This window comes from Danio rerio, chromosome 7 (genome assembly GCF_049306965.1).
Source record: "Danio rerio strain Tuebingen ecotype United States chromosome 7, GRCz12tu, whole genome shotgun sequence".
In the NCBI taxonomy this organism is placed as follows: Eukaryota; Metazoa; Chordata; class Actinopteri; order Cypriniformes; family Danionidae; genus Danio; species Danio rerio.
In genome coordinates this window covers 57,631,470-57,647,276 of record NC_133182.1, presented here as the reverse complement: position 1 = coordinate 57,647,276, position 15,807 = coordinate 57,631,470, and the positions used below count along the sequence as shown (strand labels likewise).

The following is a 15,807-nucleotide window of genomic DNA, read 5'->3' as shown; positions in this document are numbered from 1 at the left end:
CGCATATCCAAAATGTGCATAAAAATAGGTGGATGGAAATGTAGCTACAGAAAATAGTATACTGCTAAGACCAGGAATACACTGTGATTGCTCTCCCATGTATGCCATGGCCTGTGATATCTTAGTTTAATGTTTCTATGTTTGATCACATGGCTTAGTCTTTGGGGAACAACACCTTTGATCAATAATCAGTGCATTGATCAGGTCACCAGCCATTTTTAAGTCCTGTCTCAATTGCAAATTTCTTCCAGCGCACTGAATCATTTGTGCCCTAAAAAGTCCTACAACGCACTATGAAAATCAGTGTTCATTGATACACACTATGTGCACTTAACAGAAGTTTAGAAAATAAAATATAAATCACATGACCCAAATCATAAAACGTATTGACAAACGAGCGATTTCATTCTAACAAGAATATGCTATTCCTTTATTTTTTTTAAACATGAACAAAAATGGACAGGTTAGGAAAAATCTAGCAAACATGCTGGCATATAACGATTAATGTATTATATTTGATGTACCTTTAAAAACTTAAATTAAATAAATTAAAATTATTATGTAAAAATGATTAGTTCTGGCGACGCAGTGGCGCAGTAAGTAGGTCTGTCACCTCACAGCAAGAAGGTTGCTGGTTCGAGCCTCAGCTGGGTCAGTTGGCGTTTCTGTGTGGAGTTGGAATGTTCTCCCTGCGTTTGCGTGGGTTTCCTCCGGGTGCTACGGTTTGCCCCATAGTCCAAAGACATGCAGTACAGGTGAATTGGGTAAGCTAAATTGTCCATAGTGCATGTATGTGTGTGGATGTTCTCAGTGATGGATTGCAGCTGGAAGGGCATCCGCTGCATAAAAAATATGCTGGATAAGTTGGTTGTTGATTCCTCTGTAGCGACCCCCGATTAATAAAGGGACTAAGCCAAAAAGAAAATGAATGAATGAATGAATGAATGATTAGTTCTGCTGTTTTTTCTAAACTTGAGTGAATTTTAACTCACTACACAACCGTTAGAACAGTATGTTCTATATAGTATGAATGTGAGTATCAGGAATCAGAAATACTACTCGGACATACTACATCCGACAGTTGTCATTATTATGTTACCTGTGTCAGTTGCGTCACTTCACTCCCATTCATGAATTCTCCCATGTGGCATCATTGGATAGCGTAGCGTCAAACAATTGAACACTTCAGAATCTTGCCGGAAGTGATAGGTCATCCAAGTACTTCTCTCAGACCGTTTTTCAAATATTATGAATTCGGACTTACTACTGAGCATGCATACGTTTTTTAATGTACTGTATAGAAGTATGCAAATTTGAATGCAACCTTTCTGTGTCTGCCATGGGCTCCTTTAGTCCAGGGGTTTTCAAAGTGTGAGGCGCGCCACCCCTGGGGGGCTCCAGAGCATGTCAGGGGAGGCGCGGAAAAAAAATATTATATAATAAAAATATAATTATTAAGTTTAATTATTATATGTACTTTTTATTATATTGAAACGTTTTAATTAAACAAAGCTAAAAAAAAAAAATAATACGTCTAAAATAAGAAAACCTTTTTTACCCAGAAGGACAGCTGTAAATTCGCTTCTGTTTGGCAAGCCCGCCAATATAGGTATATGCCTGCTAACACAATGGATCGGTTTCTGAGAGCCCCCGATTCAAAGCCATCGAGTTCAGGGCTTAAACCCAAAAGACGACGATATAATGATCAGTATTTGAGTTTAGGATTTAAGTGGACAGGACCAGCTGATAAACCACGACCTTTATGTGTGGTTTGTCAAGATATTTTGGCAAATGACAGCATGAGACCCGCTAAACTTCGACTGTTTTGACTGGGATGGACAGTTCTTGGATCTGTTCTATTCATATTGAACCATCATCCTAGTTTTAAAAACGTTATATTAAAATACTTATTAATTGCACTTTCATGCAAATGATGATAAAAGTGAGTTAACAGTCTGACATCTGTCTGTGTCTTTATATATATATATATACACTGTATATATATATATATATATACACTGTATATATATATATATATATATATATATATATATATATATATATATATATGTGTGTGTTTGTGTGTGTGTGTGTGTGTGTGTGTGTATGTGTGCGCGCTTGGGAGGAGGGGGGCGCCAATGGATAAGTTGTGTCAAAAGGGAGGCCCACTGTCTTAGACTTTGAAAAACCCTGCTCTAATCCTTCCTTCCTGTTTTTCTAATTATCCCCCTTTGTTTAGTTCTTTGTTTAGTAAGTGTCTGTGCTTTCTGTGATATTTGTGTGTTTGTGCTTCGTTCCTGAGCTTCAATCATAACCACTACCTTGCCCATTTTATCTTTTCGGCCCAAGTATCTTAATCTGGGGCGATGCAGTGGCGCAGTAGGTAATGCTGTTTCCTCACAGCAAGAAGGTCGCTGGTTCGAGCCTCGGCTGGGTCAGTTGGCGTTTCTTTGTGGAGTCTGCATGTTCTCCCTGCGTTCGCATTTCCTCTAGGTGCTCCGGATTCCCCACAGTCCAAAGACATGCGGTACAGGTGAACTGGGCAGGCTAAATTGTCCATAGTGTATGAGTGTGTATGGATGTTTCCCGAGATGGGTTGCAGCTGGAAGGACTTCCGCTACATAAAAACATATGCTGGATGAGTTGGTGGTTCATTCCACAGTGGCGACCCCGATTAATTAAGGAACTAAGCCGAAAAGAAAATGAATGAATGAATGACAGAATCTTATTTAGTAGCTTCTTTTAGATGTGTTTAATTTCTTTCTATGGATTTTCTCCACCTCTTTCATAGCATGAGCCATGGCTAACACGCGCCTCTCAGTAAATTTAACTACACACTGGCCCATGTTTGTCCTCCTTTATTTGGGCAAAATTTATAATTTTCCACATGGGCTACATTAGGCTCACATTCAGATTACAATTAGCCTTAAGTGCCAAATATGTGCCTTAAATGGCCCATATATGAATTTAAATCTTTGCCCCCTTTGCTGTTGTACAGGTGGACCACTTCAGGCTCAAATTATTTAGGAAGAAATACCACCATCTTTTTTTTGCAGTTGACTCTAAATCTAAGGTGTTGTATGGTGTATCTAGGGTAGCGAAGAAATTGATCCCTCGCTCGGGCCCCTATGCAACCAATGTGACTACACATGCGAGGAAACGAGATAATTTTTGACTACACTGCAAAAAATGCTTTTCTTAGATATTTTGTGTTTTATCAAGTTTAAATATCTAAACATTCCTAAATCAAGAAGAATTGTCTAGACAAGCAAAACATAATGTCTTGTTTTAAGAAATAATATGCGAAAATGAAGTGTTTTTGCTTAAAACAAACAAAATAATCTGCCAATGGGGTAAGCAAAATAATGTAATGTAAAAAAACTAACAAAAAAAAAACATTAATTTGCTTACCCAATTGGCAGATTATTTTGCTTGTTTCAAGGAAAAACTCACTTCATTTTGGCATACTATTTCTCAAAACAATACATTATGTTTTGCCTACCTAGAAAATGCTTCTTGATTTAAAAGCTTTTAGATGTTTGGACTAGAAACAAGACACAAAACTTGAGTAAGAAAATCATTTTTGCAGTGTATGAGCTCAAACTCTAAAGGCAAACTAATGTGAATGTCAAACCTGTTTTTTTTTTTTTTTTAGCTGAGTGGCTAAGTTGAAAAACATTTTAAGCTTCAACGATATATAAACTTATTAATGTATTTATTTCTTCCAGACTGGACTGTTGTAACTTCTTGTGCCTTGGTTTGGAGAAAAAGCTTACTGCACAGCTGCAGCTAGTGCAAAATGCGGCAGCCAGACTCCTTGCTGGCACACGGAAGTGCACTAGTGTATGCCCCTGTGCTGGCTTCTCTGCACTGGTTGCCCATTTTATATAGAGCCCAATAAAATGTCCTGGTTTTGAAGGACTTCATGGTTTTCAAGGTTAAAGACTTAAGGTGACAGCGCCATCTCAGTGGTAGCTCCTCGACTCTGGAATACCCTTCCTCTTTATTAACATTAGATCCTGTGACTCTTTAGAGTGTTTAAATCATTGATGAAAATGCATCTGTTTTCAGTAGCATGTAACTGCCCTTAGTAGGTATTATGGTGTAGTTTGCTAATTTATGTTTTGCATTATATGCATTGTAATTGTAATTTAATGTAATGTAATGTGTATTTATAAAGCGCATCTGTTGTTGATAGCCATACACCCAAAGCGCTTCACAATCATGGGGGGGGGGGTCTCCACACCACCACCAGTGTGCAGCATCCACTTGGATGATGTGACTGCAGCCACAGGACAATGGCGCCAGTGTGCTCACCACACACCAGCTATAGGGGGAATGGAGAGACAGTGATAGAGCCAATTCGGTGGATGGGGATGATTGGGAGGCCATGATTGTAAGGGCCGATTGAGGGACTTTGGCCAGGACACCAGGGTTACACCCCTACTCTTTACGAGAAGTGCCATGGGATTTTTAATGACCATGGAGAATCAAGACCTCGATTTAACATCTCATCCAAAAGACTGAGCCTACTGACAATGTAGTGTCCCCTTCAGTTTTACTGGGGCATTAGCACCCACATAGACCGCAGATTGAGCGCCCCCTGCTGGCCTCACTACACCACTTCCAACAGCAACCTAGTTTTTCCATGTGGTCTCCCATCCAAGTACTGACCAGGCTCAGCCCTGCTTAGCTTTACTGATTAACCAGTCTTGGGCTGCAGGGTGATATGGCTGCAGCGAACAGCAGCGTACAGCGTACAATTTTGCGTAAATGTTACAGTATGTAATCTGAACACCTTGGTCAACTTGTGATGTTTTCAAATGTGCTTTAGAAATAAATTGAATTAAATTAAATATGACACATCTTGGTATTCACCATTGCAAGCCAATGTTGGCCACAAACCAATAGTGAGTTTGAGAGATTTATGAGAACCCGCAAAAAGGCAACATCCATGCAGTTAACATGGATGCAGTTAAAGGAAAGGTATGGAAACAAGCTCAACAAATTATTGAGAAATTGTAGCGCAAACCTTTTATCAGACTACATGGGTAACTTTTAGCTATTGTTTGGATGACCCGTCAACATTAATTTACCAGCCTTGCATACTCCAGTGATAAATGAAATACTTCGGAGCACAGATATTGCAAAAAAACAGAGATGAAATAATATTCTTACAACAGGACAAGTGTCACATTCTGAGCATCAGTTGGGTGCTACAGTACTTAGTAAAATGGAAAAAAGGAAAACTCATGACAGCTTTCAATCCAAAGCCCTACAAAATCATAAAAACCAAAGGAATTACAATTAGTGTTCAAAGAGTTCAACACATTACCACATCACTGATATCTCTGTAAAAATGCAAATCAGTTATAAAAATCTTAATGTATTTTTTTTTCACAGTTATGTTTAATATTTAAATAAAGGGAGAAATGTTATGTAATACTACACTTTTAAGAGTCAGTCTTTGGAATCATTACAGTGTTTAAAGACTTTAGGCCTCAATCACCTTTCATAGGTCATTGTTCAAGTTACGGTAGCTGTACATAATCAAATATGCATTCATTTCAAAAGCGAAAGACATTTCGATACCAACAGAATTCAATGGATATATGATACAGCAAAATGTCAGTCCACAGACCTTCTTTTACATATACAATCCCTTTAGGCTGTTTTGGAAACGTATGTGTGTTGACACAGCAGGAAAATTAAACTATGTTGTAGTGTACTGAGTGCAACAATAACACTAAAGACATAAATGATGAGCAAATGTTGACAAATTATCTTCTCTGGTGTGACCCAGCAGAAAAGTAATGATCTACTCATGCTGAATGGAATTGTATATTCACAAAATTAAGTAGATTAATCCATTTGTGTTCTTGTATTATTATTTTTAGTTTTTACAATTCTTTAAGTCAACAAAAAAAGAAAAAGCTTCATATACAATCATGATTGATAAATATGACAAATTTATGATAACTGAAGTTGAGTTACAATGGGTTTTTCTTTGTACTGTAGATGCTCAGGCACTAGGAAAAAGAGAGTCAAGTTATGTAACCAGATTTTTTTATTTCACAATAATAAATATTTATTAGCAGCATCACCAATGACACAAATTCAGGGAAAAACTATTTTCATTAAATATTTTAATAAAAATATTTGGACTTTAATTTTATCTTGTCATTTACATGTGTATATTATATATTTTGGTGTTAGAAATGCATGATTGCATTTTGAATGGTAAAAAAAAATCATGTTTTACCTCAAAATAAAGCACTTTTCATATGTACATGGCTGTGGGGACAAGCCATTTTGTGGTGCTTGAAATTGTACATTATCATTATATATTTAAAAAAAAAACTAGTTTTTACACTTCTAAATGATTCAAAATAGTTTACTTGTTTTAATAACATAGTTTATTTTATATTTTAGATTTTTTTATATTAAACTAATATTTTAGTTTATTTCATTTTAAAATATAAAGAAAACTTGTAAATTGTTTAATTAAAAACAAAAATATTATACTCGCTGTGACTTGTTTAGACTGTTTAGGACTTGTGGAGCTGCACATTGATGGATTTGCACTTCAGTGTTTAGGCTTTCAGCAGTGATAATTAAACCAAACTGAACTGAACTTCAACTTTGAAAACAGTTTAAATTTACTAGAGCGTCCTGGTTAAGCTGCTTATACTATAGAAATAAAGATGAATTAAATTGAATTTAAAAAATAGATAGAGTGTTCTGTGTTTTGTTTCAAAAGCATTTCTGTGGTTGTTCCCATTTATAAACAAACATTAAAGTATAGTAATATAATATATTAATATTATATTATTATTATTTTAAAATAATATAATATAATTATGTACAAACATTATAGGGGAACAGTGGGGAACAGATTGGGGTTAAATATAATTTTAATAAATTTATTTAAAAATCAAAACAACCAAAAAATTATCTAGCCCAGTTTGTTGTCAAACAATATAATAATTAACATACACATTAGACTAATGTGGCTTGGAAAACGCAGGATACAGTTTGTAAAATGTTTGGACATACAGTAATCTTATTACATTTTAAAGGCATGTAGTAAATTTTTGTAGAAGTGTATTAATCTGGTTTACTACTACAAAAACAAAGCAAAGATTTGTTCATTAAATATCATTCAGTATAAAAGTAAGTATACTTAAAGGGTTAGTTCACAAAAAATAAAAATTATCTTAACAATTACTCACCTTCTTGTAATTTCGATCCCCAGGACCTTCAAACATTTTCAGAATGGTCCAGAGACCATAAAATTTACATACATACAGAAAAGGAACCAAATACATTATATATGTATTATATAAACAACCTATATGACTTTAATGGTTCAACTGTAATCATAAGATGCCCAAATAACAGTTGTGTGTCAAAAAAATGTAAAAACTACATTGTTGGCTAGTGGCTTTACATAAGATCAGGGTGGGCATTTACTATACATGCAATACAATGATTGTTTTGTTGTGCTAGTGATTTAAATGGCATGACATGGGAGGTAGGAAATACTTTAATTTGCTTTAGCAACTAACAGTTTGCTTAAACTGCTGACTGTCAGTTGCTGTAGAGGCCATGGAAGAGCCACTTCTGGTGATGACTATGCATTCCAGACTTTAGGCTGTAATTGACTGCAAAGGATTTGCAACCAAGTACAGTACAGGGTGGGGCATTAATATGAATTCACCTTAACAAACTTATTGGGAGTTTCACAAGAAAAAACAATGGAGGGCCTGGTTTTAACGTAACTTTTTTCTTGTATAAGTTGTTTACACGTCCCCTCACATATACTAATGTGCCACAAACAGGATGCTAATATCACCAACCTCTCCCATTTTATTAAGGTGTATCCATATAAATGGCCCACCCTGTATTAAAAGGTGAAAGTTATTATTATTATGAAGATTATTATTCTGTCCAACTTTTGGACCCTTAACAAGTGGGAGGCACATATGCAAAGTGTTGCAATTCCTACAGCGTTCACCTGATTTGGATGTAAATACTCAAATTAAAGCTGACAATATGCAGTTAAAGCACGTCTTGTTCGTTTAATTTTAAATCCATTGTGTTGGTGTATAGAGCCAAAAATGTTAGAATTGTGTCAACGTCCAAATATTTAGGGATCTAACTGTAGGTGAGCACAGTCATATTTACAGGTTTTGACACACAAAACTGTTCATGGAACTTCATGTGATTACAGTTGAACCACTGAAGTCACATAAAATGCTTAGGCAATATCTTTGGTTCCTCTTCTTGAACATATTGGAACTATTGCTGCCTATGGAGGATGTAATAACAGGTAGGTCAAATCTTTGAAAACTTAATTTCAATGATTAAGATATTTATTACACAAACTCTTTCCAGCAGACTCATTAAAACATACAGAAATCCAACAGAAAAAAAATGGAAGTAACATGTCAGATATCTTTGCAACATGCAGCAGCAGTGAGGGTTGGCTGAATGGCAGCTGTGCCATTGTCTTTACGCAGGCTATTTCTGTTAGCAATGGCCCAAGAAAAGGAGTCTCTCTTCAACAGTCTCTGGGCATCCTCTTTAGCAGTGGCATCCAGGATGGCCACTCGCTCTTCTTTATAAATCATTTCTTGTTCCCGCTTCAGTTCGTGATATGAACGAGAAAACACATGGAAGATGGATGTTGCTGGAAAGGCCATAATGAGAATACCACTCAATATGCTGCTAAAGGCCACAACCTGGCCAGGTATACTGTATGGCACCATGTCACCATAGCCGACCGTGGTCATGGATATGATTGCCCACCAATAGGACGCAGGGATGCTGCTGAAGCTATTGGGACCAGTGGCTTTGCCCTTGCTGAATTCCTTCTCTGCCAAGTGGACAAGAGGAGAGAACAAAGCCACAGCAACGCAGAGGAAAAGTAGCAGGAGTCCAAACTCTCGCATACTCCTCTGCATTGTAAGACCAAGCGTCTGAAGGCCCAATGAGTGTCTTGCCAGCCGCATTACATAGAGGATTCGCAGGGCCCGCATGACCCGCAGTATTAAACCCAGTTTATCTAAATATCCACGACTTGTCCCGGCACCATTAAGCTCAGCTTCATCAGACGTATCTTCGCTATCAACAACCAAAGAAATGTAGTATGGTAGAATGGCTATGACATCGATGACATTAAGTGGATTTCGAAGAAACTGCATTTTGCTTTCAGCCTGCAGGAAGCGCAACAAAAACTCCATGGAGAACCAGGCCACACACACCGTTTCCACAATGAATATGTTGCGGCACTTTTCTGTGCATTCGCCCTGTAAAAGAACAAATAAAGGAACGGTGAAAAGGCAATTAAAAAAAAGTGATATTTTACTGCTGATCTTATTGTATATGAAAGAGGTGGAGTTGTTACCCATAAAGTGAGCCTCAACCAATCAATATCAAGGAATGAAAGTAAACATTTTATTAAAAATATTCTGTTGAACCTCGAAGATTGTTTGAAGAATTTAGAATGTGAAACCAGCTACTGTTAGGCTATCCACATCTACAGGGGGAAATAAATAGTGATCACACTTTAATTTAATGGTCCATTTGTTGAATTTAAGTTACATTGCATCTAAATGCCAACTAATTCTCATTAGATTATAAGCAGACTGCTAGGTTGGGGTTAGGTTTAGTGTGTTGACGTACTTGCAAAGTTTCTTATAGTCAGGTAAAGGGGTCTGGATACAGACTTGGTGTAGTGCAATCTGAGCTCCATCCAATGTTTTTTATTGCGCTCACCTAATCCTACCCCTAACGATACCCGTCACAATAACATCACTCACTTAATTGAGTGCATTGTGTCTGACAATGTATCGCTGAGTGATGCAATCTCAGCTTGCATCATAAAGGCTGAATCCAGATACTATTGGTTAAATGTCTGTTTAGCAGCAGTATCAACACATATTAAGCAGACAATCTACTAATACACAAATGGACCATCAAAATAAAGTGTTACTAATACATTCATACAAGTTTGGACCAACTTAATGGTGAGTAATTTATGTCAAAATTGTAATTTCTTTGGATAGAATGCCTTTAAGAAAAGTTAGGAATTATGGATATCCATGCTGGAAATGAAAAGACAGCTGCTCCACCCAATCAAAACACCCAGAGGTAAAGGATGAGTGCTGAGCTTCCAGCTGTGTGCTCATTCAGAAATCATGTTTATGGGTGAGCTTAAGTATTCGAAACTTATTATTATGGTAGTATGAAGCAGTGTGACATGAATGCAGTAGAGCTTTTATTTTGCCACAGTTGAGCTTTTCCAGTAATGTTTATGTCCGGAAGAAGCAGCACTGTTTCATTCATTCATTCATTCATTCATTCAGCTTCCCAGCCGAGGCTCAAACCAGTGATCTTCTTGCTTTAAGGCGATCATGCTACCCACTGGGCCACCTTGCACCCTGCAGCACTGTTTTACTAAACAAAATAAATTTAAAGATTCTGTTTTAATACTGATGTGCGCAGTCTAATAAAATGCTCAACATACTTTGGTATTTCCCTGTTTTCTATTCAACCAAATTGGAAATAATGGGTATTTGACACCATTAGCATCATTAGCAAAACTAATTATTTCTCTGGGTTAATATAAGTACATAAGTAAGCAAAATATATAAACATGTATGGTTTTTTTTATATTTTAATAAAAAAATCTTAAATGCCCTTAAATCATATAAATTTTTAGAAACTGATTTAGTTCAGTTAGCTAAAATTTAATTGGTCAACAATACGAAAAAGCCTTAACCCTGGTTCTTTTTCTTATAATATGACAATATTATGACTGGGGCAACACGGTGGCTCAGTGCTTAGCACTGTCGTCTTACAGCAAGAATGTCACTGGTTGGAGTCCCGGCTGGGTCAGTTGGCATTTCTGTGTGGAGTTTGCATGTTTTCCCTGTGTTGGCTTGGGTTTTCCCCACAGTCCAAATACATGCGCTATAGGGTAATTGAATAAATTAAACTGGCCGTAGTGTATGAGAGTGTGCATATGAGAGTGCATGGGTGTTACCCAGTACTGGAAGGCCATCTGCTGTGTAAAACATGTGTTATAAGTTGCCGATTCATTCTGCTGTGGCAACCCCTGATGAATAAAGGGACTGAGCCAAAGGAAAAGAAATAAATTAATGAAGTATTATAACTGTTTAGCATATACTTTTGGGAAAAAAAGACTGAAACCCTAGAATGGTATGATATGTGATCTAAGGAAATCAAGAAAGTTATGTCATGTCATTAAATTCAATGTTTTTAACATTAGCTTTGTATCATGATATACCCAATAGTACTTCTAGCTCAGACTTGCAGTCTCAGACACATGTACTCAGAGCTATATTACTTTGAGGCGTAGTGTTAAGGGTGGGGTTAGGTGTACACATTATTAAACATCCGGTCTGCAGCCAGACCCTTCTCCACAAAATAAATACAACACACAAACCCGATACAAAAGTGATTATGAGTGATTAGACCAGGCATGGGCAAACTTGATCCTCAAGGGCAGGTGTCCCTGCATAGTTTTGCTCAAAAACTAATAAAACACACCTAAACACACATCAGTGTCTTCAAAGTCAATAAAAAGTGTGTTTGATTATTCTTGGAGCAAAACTATGCAGGGACACCGGCCCTTTAGGATCAAGTTTGCCCATCCCTGGATTAGACAGAAGAGTGATTTTGTAGACTTGCCCTGTTTTCGTGATCAGGCAAGGTGCTGATACACAAGCTGATAACTGTCACTGCAATCATGACCACAGAGAAACACGCAAAGAGCTTCCCGGCCCAGCCGGAATGAGGGTTTTCCACTATCTCCTGCAGCCGATTCATGAGCCTGATGAAGCCCTTGTCCTGTGCAAGAGGCCTTTGTAGGGCATGCCTCTTCTGCTTCCTCTCATCCTCCTTTTTCTTCTTTTCTGCCACATCCTCCACACGAGACAACAACTTGCGCCGGCAGCAGCGCTCCATATGAACAGGGTCGATACCCCAGTAGGTGAGTTCATCAGACAGCGACACAGCACAAACCTGCCGCAGCAGCCTCAGTTTCCCTGCGGCAAGAAAATTTAGGATGACCCTAAAGGCCACTGAGCTGCGGTCAAAGAAGAATTCCCGTCGAGCCTCGTCATAGTCATCACAGAGCTGGGCGATATCATCCGGGCTGCTGCAGTGACGCAGCTGTCCCAGCCGAGAGAGGGGGAATTCATCCAGTGTGCTCCATGGGAATGTGTAGCGATCCCCTCCAACATTAATGAGGGCTAGTTTACTGTGGTCCACGTCTTTCAGAGTAGAGATGCCACATAGTCGCTGGGCCCGCTGAAAGTACACGCCTTTGATGGTTTCAGTCTCTGGGATTTCAGTGAAGAACAAGTCAAGACTGCTGTCATCTGTGCTGACCGAGAGATTGCTAAAGTCATGGTTAGCATTGCTGATGATGGGCATGGTGGCATTTGGGCTGTTGGGTTTGAATTACTGTGGTATATGTGGGTATGCAGCTTTCGTAGCTTAAACAGGAAGTAGAGCACCGGAGTTGGTGGAACACTGTAAAAAAAAGGGATGTGATTAAACTGAAACTAATAAGCATTATGAACAGTTTTCAAAACTCAAAGCCAGATTTCATAGGGTGACTATTTGTCCTTTTTTGGGACTTAGAAAACGAAGGATTTCTAAATCTCCAGGATTCAGTTTCACTTTCTACAGTTGTCATTAAGGGTACTGTATGTTTTTAGATAATGTTTACCTGCGTTTTAAGCCATGCCTTGTTGCACACCATATGTCAGTCATGTACACAAACATTGACAAGTGCATCTCAATCCCTCAGGCAATAGCAGTAGAGAGCAGAGAGCAGTTGCTTTTACCTGTCAAAAGGTGCCACATGGCTAGCGTAACAGTGAAAAAATTTTATTTTTTAATTTTAAATTTAAAATAAATTTTATTATAATCTGTTGAATAGAAACAGTCACCCTAGATTTATGGCCTTATTTGACACCACTTCCCCCCAGAGCCACCCCACCCTTCCATACAATCGGACCGGGGGTCCAATTTAAAGTTTGTTGGAATAATTTTTTTGGTCCAAAAATCCTTAACGTGGAGTCATTATGATTATTTCACTACTCATTGATCCATTATTAAAACTACCACACATCCTTGATTGGGCTGCCTACTATTATGACTGTACAATATACAGTTTAAGCATTGACTTGCAGGTTGTAGATTAGTTGTAAATTAGCTGCTTAATCTTTAAGTTTAATAGATTGAAAGTTTATCATTTCCATTTGCTTCTATGGCCTGTTATTTTTAACTTAAGTGAGTTTAAAGCAATAGGATTGTGATGCTTATAGCTTTTTACAAAAAATTTACTGTTATTTATTTGTAAAGTGAAGATTATGCAAAAGGCTTTTACATTTAATTATCAGAACCTCAATGCAATATTTGACAGTGCCTGTAATTTGTTTATTATATTGTATTAATTAATATATATAAATAAATATATATATATATATATATATATATATATATATATATATATATATATATATATATATTTAAAAAAAAATTATATATATATATATATATATATTTTTTTTAAATCTGCTAATTTATTTTTGTTGTTATATTACAAAAATAATGTGATGTCTGTTGTTTCCAATATAGCGCAGTTGTATTGGCAATGGTTACTGAGAGAGCGAGCACATGCACAAAAGTGAAGTACTGACAGAAGTTTTCTCTGAAGTCAAGAATGATCATGGAAGTCTTTAAGAAAATTGCTATAATAAATTGTTACCCTGTGCTCTTGAATAGAAGCTGCAGGTGCAATTTGCCGATTGTCCTGCAGATGACCTCATGACTCTTCTTACTGTACTCCAGATCACTCTGAGGTCAATGCTGATCTTCAAGATCTGCTTGAAAGCATTGTTCACCCAAAATAAAAATGTACCCCCTATTTGCTCACTCTTAAGTGGTTCCAAACATTTATTTGTTTCTTTTTTCTGCAAAAGACATTTTGACCAAAGCTGAAAACAGCTATAGAAGTCTATGGTTACCGATTTCCAGTTCTTTTTCAGAATCTCTTCTACTGTGTTCAACAGAAGAAAGAATCTCAAGTGACAAGAGAAGGGTGATCAAATGATGACAGAATCTTTCCCTTTGAGTTATGATATAGGAAACAGACCATAACCGACATCAGTCATGCAGTCATTTACCAGTTTGTTTAGGTTTAGGAAGAACAGCCCAATATATTACAGTAGTCATAATACAATGGTTATATCAGTCTATAATATCATAGTACTGTAGAAAACTGTTCTACTGCCATGTTTCCTTAGGGAGGCGCTATTGAGTTTCTACAAGATCTTAAGAATTAATAAACCATATGGGCATTTAGATCTGTGCCTACAGGGCACCATACACGGCTATGAATCTTTTTAAATAACAGCAGATGAAGTGGGCTGACCCAAAACAAATTGCTTTCCATTCAGCTGTTTCCAGTTATGTAAGTCCACCTCCTCTTTATTAAAAAAGTTACATTCGGAAATGGGGCAACATAAATTATCCTATAAACCTCTATTCGAAAAGTACTTTTAATTTTTTAACTAAAATTTGTAACTTCACTCCCTCAAACATCATTTTACTCTGGAACTACATACTTTATTCTAAGTTGAATGGTTAGTTTCATCCAAACAAACAAATAAATGTATAAAGAAATATTTGTAAAAAATGAAGAAAACGATTTTGTCATCATTTATTCACTGTCCAAAGCCACATGTTGGTTCATGCACATAAACACAAATTAAGATTTCAGTTTACTCTACACTTTAATTATGCAAAATTAAACTTTCTAATTAAAATCCAAAAAAGAACTTTGCATAACAGAAAGGTTCTTTAGATTATTAAATGTATACCTCACACTAGCAAAATGTTATTCTAGGAAATGTTCACTGAAAGGTTCTATATGGAAACTAAATTGTTTTAGTTTTTTTTTTTCTATGGTATGACTTTGATTCAGTTTTGTAACATTTATTTTAAGACTGTATCACTTAATTCGTGGATTCACTGTAAGATGCTTTTATAACCTGTTTGTATCTTTTACTTTTAGGTATTTACTGGTTTATTAAAATTACTTGTGCTTTAAATATTAACCAATGTTTACTGATCTGAAAACAATAAATTATGACATAATATATATGGATATATTATATATTTAATTTCTACACCCTTATCCCTTACAATGCATATAAAAGTTGGCATAATCAGAAATAAAATGTGTAAAGAGAAAATGTAAAATTCAACTATGACCAAATTGAGCACATTTATGATTTATAACTGTATTTTTTGTTGTGCTTTATGACTGTGCAGAATAATTGAAAAATCGTTCAATGCATACCATTTCATAAAACAGAACAAACAAAAAGTCTTTCGACTTACCTGCATTTTTATCCTAATAGAACACGTTTTTTCCCTCATTTGTCATATTATTCAAATATTTAAATTAGGAATGAGTATCACCTAAGTTTAATAAGTCGATAGATGTTCCTCGTCCCATCCTGGAAGTTCGTTTGCTGCAGTGAAACGCTGCCATGAGCTCCTCTTGCGCGTCTCTCACAGGACACTGCTCTGATGGACAGGAATAATCTATCTCATAAAGATCACCTGAATATCTAACACAGTCGGCAGGGGAAAAAAGGTTGAGTAAAAAAATGCTTTCGGGAATAAAGCCGATTATCTAACACTGATGTCCTCCAGAACCCCGCTGTTGTTTATTCCTGTGCTTTTCGGATATTAAACACC

At 36.6% G+C, this 15,807-nt stretch overlaps 1 protein-coding gene across 3 annotated transcripts; it reads right to left on the bottom strand.

Moving 5' to 3' along the window:
* Window positions 1–8,353: 8,353 nt before the first annotated feature.
* On the bottom strand, window positions 8,354–15,807 carry kcng4b (potassium voltage-gated channel, subfamily G, member 4b). 3 transcript variants are annotated; one of them, XM_009303500.4, is made up of 3 exons: window positions 15,445–15,807; window positions 11,719–12,564; window positions 8,354–9,311 (listed from the first exon to the last, which is right to left on the bottom strand). In XM_009303500.4, the coding sequence occupies exons 2-3, from the start codon at window positions 12,463–12,465 to the stop codon at window positions 8,451–8,453; spliced, it is 1,608 nt and encodes a 535-aa protein (XP_009301775.1). In that variant the 5' UTR covers window positions 12,466–12,564; window positions 15,445–15,807; the 3' UTR covers window positions 8,354–8,450. The 3 variants fall into 3 exon arrangements, with proteins under 3 accessions (XP_009301775.1, XP_009301776.1, XP_073763465.1); XM_009303501.4 differs by having other exon boundaries at window positions 15,526–15,807; XM_073907364.1 differs by lacking the exon at window positions 15,445–15,807 and having other exon boundaries at window positions 11,051–12,408.

Coding starts and splice junctions, on each gene's coding strand:
- kcng4b (XM_009303500.4), bottom strand. CDS start 12,465: ATGCCCATCATCAGCAATGCTAACCATGACTTTAGCAATCTCTCGGTC. Junction 9,312..11,718: donor TGCCTGATCACGAAAACAGG/GCAAGTCTACAA, acceptor GTTCTTTTACAG/GGCGAATGCACAGAAAAGTG.